This window comes from Peromyscus maniculatus, chromosome 8 (assembly GCF_049852395.1).
Source record: "Peromyscus maniculatus bairdii isolate BWxNUB_F1_BW_parent chromosome 8, HU_Pman_BW_mat_3.1, whole genome shotgun sequence".
NCBI classification, from domain to species: Eukaryota; Metazoa; Chordata; class Mammalia; order Rodentia; family Cricetidae; genus Peromyscus; species Peromyscus maniculatus.
The window spans coordinates 85,866,247-85,876,641 of NC_134859.1; the positions used below are offsets into that span (position 1 = coordinate 85,866,247).

The 10,395-nt window shown below is 47.1% G+C and overlaps 1 protein-coding gene across 2 annotated transcripts in view; it reads left to right on the forward strand.

Annotated features, from left to right (window-relative positions):
* Positions 1 to 8,310, forward strand: part of Wipf2 (WAS/WASL interacting protein family member 2) — a 38,313-nt gene extending 30,003 nt beyond the window's left edge. For both annotated transcript variants that reach the window (XM_006971818.4, XM_016007032.3), the window contains exons 6-8: positions 432 to 641; positions 4,031 to 4,132; positions 4,424 to 8,310. In XM_006971818.4, coding sequence (XP_006971880.1) covers positions 432 to 641; positions 4,031 to 4,132; positions 4,424 to 4,464 — 353 coding nt within the window. In that variant the 3' untranslated portion in view covers positions 4,465 to 8,310. The remainder of the gene's footprint in view (positions 1 to 431; positions 642 to 4,030; positions 4,133 to 4,423) is intronic.
* The last annotated feature ends 2,085 nt before the right edge of the window (positions 8,311 to 10,395 follow it).

Consider the following 10,395-nt stretch of genomic DNA (forward strand, 5'->3'; position numbering starts at 1 on the left):
AGGATGGAGAAGGTGATCTGAGACTTGCCTTACCACCGCAAGGCTCCCTTTGGAGAGTCTGAGGCTCTCTTTTATTTTCTGTGGTTTGTTTGTTTGCTTTGTTTTGTGTTTTTGAAACGAGTTCTCTGTGTAGCCCTGCTGTCGTGGGACTCTGTAGATCAGGCTGGCCTTGAACTCAGAGCTCCAACTGCCTTTGCCTCCCAAGTGTTACAAAGGCGTGGACCACCACTACTTGGTATTCTATGATTTTTTTTTATATCGGTGTATAAAACAAGGAATTTCAGCACACCATTTCTCTCCATCTGCATCATTGCATTTCTCCCGTTTGCTCCCTTCCTAGCCTCCCGCAGGCTGCTTTCTTACTCTGTCTCAGACCCTCTCTCCTCCGCCAGCTCCAACCCAAGCCTAACCGCTCTGGATTTTAATTGCAGCTCCTCCGCCCCCACCGCCCATGGTCCGAAATGGGGCCAGGGATGCCCCCCCTCCCCCCCCACCTTACCGAATGCATGGATCAGAACCTCCAAGCAGAGGAAAGCCCCCACCTCCACCCTCAAGGACGCCAGCTGGACCACCCCCTCCTCCACCACCACCCCTGAGGAATGGCCATAGAGACTCCATCACCACTGTCCGTTCCTTCTTGGGTAAGTAGTCAATGATTTGTTTGTTTCTTTTTCAAGACAGGGTTTCACTGTGTAGCTCTGGCTGTCCTGAAACTCACTCTGTAGACCAGGCTGGCCTCAAATTCAAAGAGATCTGCCTGCTCCTGCCTCTCAAATTCTGGGATTAAAGGTGTGCACCTCCCCCCACACACACACACACACACACAGCTAATAGTGACTTTGTCTTGTAGTTGCAGTGGTGACTTCACTGACTCTGGTGCCCTAGCTGCCGGAGGGCTCCCTAGATGGAGAATAGCCAGGGCAGTCGTCTTTGTTGACACAGTTCCCCTCCCGACCTTTCCTCTGACTTCTGCTTCCAGTGCATTGACATCAGGGGTCATGCTAATTCTAAAACTGCTCTCAAGTTCCCACAAGAATCACCGATTAGGCCTTCCGTCAGCGACTGTCCTCTTTATTCACATATGTCCTAGAATTAGGAATCTAAGGAGGGGGTTCCTTCCTGGTTATTTAAAAACTCAAGAGGCTACCATGTGAAGGTACCAGGTTCAGTCCCACAGTACAAAAACAGCACAAAAAGCCAAACACGCCCAGCTGATGGAGGCCTTCAGTTTGAGCCCCTGCGCTACAAGAACAAGATCTACAGAGGCCAGTGGTGAACCAGTTCTGGTTTTTTGAGGAAGTCATTTCATTTCTTTGGACTCTATTATGTACAGAACCGGGAAATTGACTAGATCAGGAGCATATCGAATCAACTTTCTGTGAGTCTGTGGAAATCCAGCTCTGGCCTGCTTCCACCTATCAAAGGGTTCTTGGGTAGAGGAGAGAGGAGTGAGGAAATAATAGTTAGAAAGACAGACCTACACAGTGAGGAGAAAGACACAGGACAGCTTCGGGAGGACCTGGGTCAATACCCAACTGCTCAGAGCTTTATTCAAAAGGACTTTTTATAATATGCCAAGGGGAGAGGCAAAAGACCATCCCCTTGCAAGTTCAAAGCACACTGTACAGTCAAGTGTAGACCCTTCCAAACACCTGGTAAATATGCCACTGGCCAAATCATCCTATTATGCATCCCTGCTGGGTAAAGCAAGCTCAGAGTCTCTGACCCTGAGTAAGGTCTCACTAGGAAGCCTCTGTGGGTCACCACAACTTTCCAAGCTTTTAAGTGTTGAGGTCTTTACTTAAGAGAATTCACCTCATGGTCTGGAATAGAGCCATAAGTAAAAGTTGTCCAGAGATGTTGTCAGGCCTCTGTTGAAGACTTGTGGAATAGATCGTGAGATCTCTTGAAACTTAATACTCTAGGTTCTCCAGTGGATGCTCTTCCATCAATACCCCTGTATACCCAGCCTGTTCTTAATAGACGCACCAGGGTTTTGCTCTGAACATACAGCCTATTGTAGAAACCTTTGAATGTAGTCAGGCACCATGGCATGTGTCTGTAATCCCAGAGCACAGGGTTTAGTGGACACAGGAGAATCTTAAATTCAAAACCAGTCTGTAATACATAGCAAGACCCTATCTAAACAAAAAAGAAAGCTCTAACTAGAAAAAGGAACTCCTGAAGTGTGATCAAGCCAAACCCCTAAGACTTTTGAATCTTACGAAGGGGTCATAGAAAGTAGGAATGGAGCAGGACATGGCTGACAGAACTGTGGTTGCAGAGCAATATAGGGTATCCAAGGCTGAAAGAAAATTTTCTGGTTAAAATTCTCACTAGCTAGAGACACATTCCCATTTGAGGTTAATGACTACCACCATGTAAACGTAATTCAGTTTGTTTCCCATAGCAACAGTCTTTTATTCCCACCTGTTTCTAGAGCAAAGTGACACTTCTTTCTGCCTACACACACAGTTGTGCTCCTTTCCTGGAGTGTCTGAATTTTGGTGGAGAGATGTAAAGAGTCATTCTGAGACTCCTTTACATTAGGAACTTTAAAAGGGTGGGTACTGAGCCAGGCAGTGGTGGCGCACGCCTTTAATCCCAGCACTCTGAAGGCAGAGATAAGCAGATCTTTGTGTTCGAGACCATCCTGGTTAGCCAAAGCTATATAGTGAGACCCTGTCTCAAAAAAAATTAATAATAATAATAATAATAATAATTTGCCTTTAATCCCAGCACTTTGGAGGCAAAGGCAGGCAGATCTCTGTGAGTTCGAGGCCAGCCTGGTCTACAGAGTGAGTTCCAGGACAGCCAGCACTACACAGAGAAACCCTTTTTTAATAATAATAGTACTAATAGTTATGTGTCTTAGTTTGGGGTTTCTGCTGCTGTGACCATAGCAAGTGGGGGAGGGAAGGGTTTACACTTCACACTGTGCTCGTCACTGAAGGAGTTGGGACAGGAGCTTGGCAGGGCAGGGTCTCAGAGGCAGGCTGGAGCAGAGGCCATGGAGGGTGCTGCTTACTGGCCTGCTCCTCATGGCTTGCTCAGCCTGCTTTATTATAGAACCCAGGACCACCAGCCCAGGGGCAACCCCACCCACAATCAGCTGAGCCATCCTCCATCAATCACTAATTAAGAAAATGCCCTATAGCCAGATTTTGTGGAGACATTTTCTCAGTTGACGTTCCCTCCTTTCAGATAACTCTACCTTGTGTCAAGTTGACATAAAACTATCTAACACATAAAGAAAGAGCCTGGAGAAATAGTTCAGTAGTTAAGGGTGTTGGCTACATTTTCAGAGGACCCAGGTTCAGTTTCCAGCAGCAATGTGGGGCCTCCACAAGAGTCTGTAACTCCTGCCTCAGAAAATCTGATGCCCTCTTCTAGCCTCTGGGTGCTGTGTGCACATGGTACACAAATGTACATGTAGACACAACACCCATACACACCCATACACACACACACACACACACACACAATTTTTTTCTTTTGTATGTATGTATTCACATATGCGCATGTATGTGTGCATATATATATATATGTGTGTGTACAGGTGGTTATAGAGGCCAGAGGTCAACATTAGTTGTCTTCCTTAGTTGCTCTCCACCATATTTTTCTGAGATAAGGTCTCTCACTGAATCTGGAGCTCCACAGTTGGTCTGGCTGTCTGGCCAGCAAGCCCCAGTGATCTCTGATCTCTGCTGCCACAGCCCGTAGTTACAGGCTCCTGTGACCATACCCAGCCTTTTACATGAGCGCTGGAAATCCAAACTCAGGTCCTTACACTTGCACACACACTTCAGTGAACACACCACCTCCCCAGCCCCCAGATAAAGAGTCTTTGGATATCCACTGTACACTACAGGCACTCAGGGTGATGCTTGGTAGGTCTCGGGAACTTGGGTTTGGTGGGTAGAGCAGGCTCTCCATACAGCAGAACCCACAGGAGATTAGTAAATAGGGAGGGTCCTAAGAAGTCAGAAGTCTGTGGGAGGCATGACGTAATATTCTTTTCTTTCCACAGATGACTTTGAGTCCAAGTACTCCTTCCACCCAGTAGAGGACTTCCCTGCTCCAGAAGAGTATAAGCATCTTCAAAGAGTGTACCCCAGCAAAACAAACCGAGGTGCGAGGGAGTGAGGGAGCCACGATTGTGTGCAACGTAGAGTGTGTGTGTTCTCTGGGGTCAGAATGTGCTTCTGCACAGTAGAGGTCAGCAGGAGTTGGTTTTCTCCTTCACCAAGTGATCCTGGGGTTCAGCTCCGGCCAGCAGGCTTGGCAGCAAGTATCTACCTATCAGGCATCTCTTCAGCCTTAGTCCTTGATGTTAAAAGTGGACTGAAGAGCCTGTCTCATGTCAGAAATGTTATTTAGGGCCTGGTATGTGACTGAATATCTGTGGTTTTTGTCTCCCCAGCTGCCCGTGGAGCCCCACCTCTGCCACCCGTTCTCAGGTGAAGCCTGGCTTGGTCCTGCTCCTCAGGAAAAGGATGGACCTCCTCTTCTCAGATGGTCCCCCAGCCCCTAAACCTGCATGAGAGCTCCTCCAGTGTTTCTCCAGTGCAACCAGCCCTAGACTCGAGCATCCTCCCGGCCCAGCTCCATCTATGCATCTTCTCTCTGGACCTGCTGATGGGATTCTTTCTGTTGGCTACAGGGTCTCAGGCCCTGTGCCCAGCCCTCTTCCAGCAAGCCCTGCTGGCCAGAAGAGGGGAAAGCGTCCATGTCTCCTGCTTTCTTCCAGGGAAAGGTGCCTTGTTACGGTGAATGGACTCCCGTTGGCGGGGTGGAAATGGTACCCGGCTGTTGTTACTCACCAAGGGGGAGGATGGTGTGTGCACTAAATTCCATAGTTTAGGAGGTTGGTATGGCCAGGACTGCTGAGGAAAGGGTACTTTTCGTGACGCAGGAAAGGGGTTTGCAGAGAAGTGATCTGTTTTAAAGGTCAGGTTACAGAAAGGACAAGGAAAAGGATCTTCTTTATTTTTAAGAGTGTTTTGGTTTTGTTCTCATCCCTCTTCTCCCCTGGGGATCTCAAGGGGTAAGTTGTACATACACTAAATACTAATCACTTGATCTAAACAATAAAAGAAGGGGATGAAGTAAACTGAGAATCATTCCAGAGCTAGTCAGCTCTTCTGCAGCTAAGGGGCCAGGGCCATCTGAACTCCCTGGGACCCCCTGCCCTTCCCTGGGGTGCTAGGCTGAAGGATGTCCTTTCCCAGTCCCTCAAGACAAGAGCCACTTTTTGTTGGGTCCATTATTCATATTCCCAGTTCACAACCCCCAGAAACTTCCTGTAAGAGATGAGAAGAGGGAGTGAGGACCTTAACCTCAGCTTCGAGTTGGCCTCAGTTTCTTCTGATTAGCCCTGAAGTGGTCAGCAGCCCTCAGAGCCCTTCGGGCCTCGGAGAATGCTCCAGGGAGACCAAGGAAGGAGCTCTGGAGGCTCATATCCACCTCACACCCATCCGACACAGCAGCTCCTCCCTGTTTTCTCTGCCACCCTACCTTCCCAAGGCTGTGGGGACTAAGACCACAGAGTAGACAATGGCAGGAAACACGTGGGGCCTTTGAGGGCATATCCAGAGTCTTCTAAACCAAGAAGCACAGAGACTTAGGGAGGTGTGCCTCAGTCCAGTCAGTGGGTCTTTCTTGGTGGCCAGCAATACATTGTTTCTTTGTCTTCCAAGTTGTAGGTGAACAGCACAGGAAAAATGGATGTTCCAACTGAGGTTGGTCTATTGGATAGTGAGTGTCTCTTCTCCAATAGCAGTGTGGGGCACGGGGACTCCACACACTGGAGAAGTTGGTTTCTTACAGTCGTAGCCATGGGCAAAGGCTGCTCAAACCTTGCAAGACCGTGGGGGAGACCAGGATGTTCTTTGAATCGAATAGGGGAAGCTAGTTAAAAACCTTCAGACACTTCACAGGGTTAAACTGTCACAGGGACCTTTCTTTTCTTTATCATTATCATTATTATTATTATTATTTTCTAAGGCACGGTTTCTCTGTGTAGCCCTGGCTGTCCTGGAACTTGCTCTGTAGACCAGGCTGGCCTCAAACTCAGAGATCCACCTGCCTCTGCCTCCTGGGTGCTGGAATTAGTGTCGTACACTACCGCACCCTGCTCATAGGGACTTTTCTAATTTAGTGGAACATAGGCTAAGGATCTGTGCATAATGCCAGGTGAAACCCAAATCTTCCAGTGCTGGTGAAGGTGGGCTTAACTTGGTTTATTTATTTATTGGGTGTCTCCTGGACCACTTGGACTCTTCAGACAGGCATTGATTAGATCTCACCAGATTTTAATTGTTCACTATTTATGTTCTTCTCAAATACGTTAGCAGTCACCTCCCAGGAATATCCCTAGCATCCTAAAGTGAACAGAGCTAAGAGGAGAAGAGCTGATCCTGCAAGAGTTCCAGGGAGATGCTAATTACTGAACTTTGACTGTGAAGTCCTTCCCATTTGTGTTTGAAATGGGAGTTGATGCCTTTTGTACAATGTTATCAAAGTGTATAGAGATTTCCCTACTGAAACATAGAACATCAGAATATATAATATAGCAAATAAAGCCAAATCTCAGCTTTTTACTGGGGCTGATCCCTTCCTCCACATGAACTGCATCCTTTATATTCCCCAAATTTGGTCTGTGTCATGTGGGTATTGATTATATTTTCATTGTCTTTGCCCAATGGAACAACAACCAAAAAAAAAGGCCTGGGATTAGATCTGAATAAATGGGTTTGCTGCTCTAGAGCATGTTGATGATACAGCACCTAACTTAAATGTCTTTGCCTTATACATCATTTGGTCCCACTGTTAATAACAGATTTATTATCATGTATATTTGCTATTGAAGATGGGAATGTGATCCTCAAAATTGTTGGTCTATTTTGTATGTTGTACAAAGCTTGTAATACAGGTTTACGGTGGGTGGGCTGCAAGAGCCCTGAAAATTTTCCCCTTTTGAACTGCTTTTTTATCTGCTTGCTCATGGGAATGTTGTCTCTTCGGTGGAAGATGGGTGGTCTCACGTTGAGGCTATTGCCTGTCCCTTTAATTCCCTTGTCCCCTCCCGAAGGGAAGAGACATTGCCCAGCTAAGCAGCAGGAAGCTTTGTCAACAGCTCTCCTGAGTTTTGTGGTGTTTTTCCCTAACAGGAAACACTCGGTAACTGTTTCTCACTGCCCTACCTGGAGCTGGGCAGTGGCCTCTGCTTTTCAAATGAGCTAGATGCCCCTCTTTCCTTTCTCCAGTCACCAAACCTGGACCAAAGCACTTCCATATTCCAGGTGTGGTTTCTCTCCTGGGGACTGGCTGCAGCTGCAGAGCCCTACCATTTTCACAGCCTAGGCTCCTTGTGTGAGCAGCCAGGGCTATCCCAGCTGATGGATGGGAGGCTGTCATCGGCAGGAGTGCGTCCCTGCCCGCTTTCCTAGTAAAGGCAAGGAAACTAGTCACTGGCATTGCACTAGGGGGTCCCCTTACCAGTGGCTTCCCAGCTTGAAACCCAGACTTACCTCCAGGGAGAGGTGAGGGGAAAAAATAACTGTAAATAGATTTGCTACAGAGCAACTCAGGGTTGGGCGTGTTTTAATTCTCCTGGTCACTTGAAATAATCTGTAGGCTGAGTGCTTCTGGGAGTGTGGGAGAAATGTGACGCCAGGGTCCTTGGTTCTGTGACGCTGTGGCAGTGGAGTGTAGGGCACCAGAGGCCCTTCGACGGCACTCTGCTGCGTTGTCTGTCCTTCTGGAACCCCAAACCTACAATCAGCTGCGAAACCGTCTTCCCATTCCAGGTGTAACTGTTCTTTCCCTGTGACTCTCAGTCCCTAGCTATGTGGTCCAGGTGACTCTGTTAAGCCACCCAAACTTAGGGAAGAGGGGGGCCATTGTAATTCTGCCTTCAAGACTCATTTCTTGAAAATAAAATGATAACCACCTTCAAAATCACATGCAGAAACAAACACAAAAAACCCAGCCACCATTAACTGAAGGAAGGGTTCGGCTCCACCCAACTCCACGTTCATTGTGCCTTTACCTGTGTTGGAGTTCTGTGCTTTCCTCCCCCTCTGTGAAGTAATTAAAACCTTCCTTGATAACTGCCGTTTCCTTTCTGCTCCTGTTCTTACAGCTCGGCGGCGGCAGCTCTCTTCTCAGACTGTCCTGTCTTACTCCCTGGTGGCAGAGGGGCTCTAGTGACCCCCCTTTTCCTGTCTGCCTTTGGTCCTTTCCCACAGTTCCCAGACTGGAAGTTACAGTCCACACTGAATAAAAGACCAGAGCGGTGTGTGTGCATGTGCGCGTGTGTCCATCATCTGCATGTGGATCAGTTTCTTTAAAAAGTAATTTATTGTGTGATTTATTTTGGAGTTTTTATTCTGGTTTCAGTGCTTCTCCACAATAGCACGGATCCCTACACCCTTCATCCCCCGACATAAAATGTATAATCTGGTCTCAGGTTGAATTCCTTGGTACATTTCTTTCTTCTGGATGCTGTGCAGTTTAATTAAACCTTAAAAACAAACAAACAAAAAGAAAAAGAAAAGAAAACTGTGTATTTTTGTCATGAGTAATACTGGCTCAAGTGATGGCAAGGAGAGGGGAGGAAGCCACTCCTCTCTTCTGGGTAAGCGTGGCAGTTTGATTTCAGGTCCCCAAGGAAGGACATGTGTGGGTGTGCATGGCAGAAGCCCTGGCGGCTCTCCGAGGGCTTTCTCTGCCTAGCTGTCTTAAAAATCACTGTTTGGCCTCGCTGAGCAGTGATTCTGTTTTGTATTTGTTAACTTGATCTCAAGGAGCCCAGAGGCTCCCTTCTTGGTGTTTCTTCCTTGTGGCCCCTGCGCCTTGAGGCTGAGTCTCAACTAGATGGTGGGAGAAAAGGTATGTGGGGGGGGGGGCAGCTTTGGGATATGGAGAATCCATTTGTATGTGGATGCTGTCTAGTTCTCTTCACTGCTTTGGTTGGTTGGTTTTTCCAGACAGGGTTTCTCTGTGTAGCCCTGGCTATCCTGGAACTCAAGAGATCCTCCTGCCTCTGCCTCCCAGATTGCTGGGATTAAACGCATGTGCCACCACCCCTTGGCTACCATTTTCAAGTTTAGAAATAGTGATTATTGAGTGTGTCTTTTGTTTTTTGTTGTTGTTTTTGTTTTCCCAGACAAGGTTTCTCTGTGTAGCCCTGGTTATCCTGAAACTCAATTTATAGACCACGTTGGCCTCGAACTCGCAGAGATCCACCTGTCTCTGCCTCCCTGAGGGCTGGGATCAAAGTTATATAACACCACATCTTCACTGGTTTTCTTGAACTTTGACTTTAGGTGTTAAAATTCAACCAGGCTTCTTTGTTATTGTGGTCAGCTGACAGGAACCAGGAGTCCACTGGGCTTAACTTGCACTTTCACGGCTAGCAGAGTGCAAGTTCCGCCCTACGGACTTATAATGGGTGGTGTGTGGACCAAGTTCACATAGTCTAGATAGAACAACCTGTGGGGGAGGGTTAACATTCAGCCATCAGAGTGGCTGGATTCATGATTATTTGACCCATCATTGTTATTAATATGATTAATAAACTATTTATTGATTTCATTGTTCTTCCTAACTTAATAGCCTGCGTGTGGAACTTGCTTAAATGACCCTCAGCTTCCCAACCCTGTAAGTTCTCTCACTGGGACAGGATTGCTGGTCTGTGTGTGTACCCTTACACACACTCAGAAAGATGCCAGACAGGTCTTTCCAGTGTGCTGTGATTCCTGCTCCATGACACTGAGTTAGGTGATAAGAACATTAGATTGCTCACTGATGATTACTGAGGCCCAGCTGTGCATGCTGGGAATGTGCCTTTTAAGTATTTCCTGGCCTAGACCATGAACTGCAACACGCAGGAAGGAAGCTGCCTTTTTCTAGCTTCCCAATACTCTGTCAGTAGTAAGACGATTAAAATGTCAACCTCAGGATCCTGACCACTCCAGAGAATATAAGGGTTTCACCTTTGACACCACTGACGCCCAGTCTGAGCTGTTTTTACACATAATTAAATTTATTCTGCTAGGTTTATGGCTATGAGGTTTAAAGGACTATATATGCAGTCCATCCATAAAAATTCATGCAAATAGTGGGCATCAGCTTGACATAATGCCCTTTTCATCCCTTCATTTGGCAAGTGTTTATCGTGTACTTCATCGTAGAAGTCCACACAGGAGGCTAATCAAGACATGGTCTTTGCCTTCAAATCCCATAGTCTAGTAGATTATGATCATCAAAAGGAACCTATGCAGGGTATTGCAAGACTTTCATAGGCGTTGACCAGGAAGGAGAGAAACACATTCTCGCCAGGAAACAGTGGGTACAAAGGTAGTGAAATGAGGAACTGACGTGCGTGTG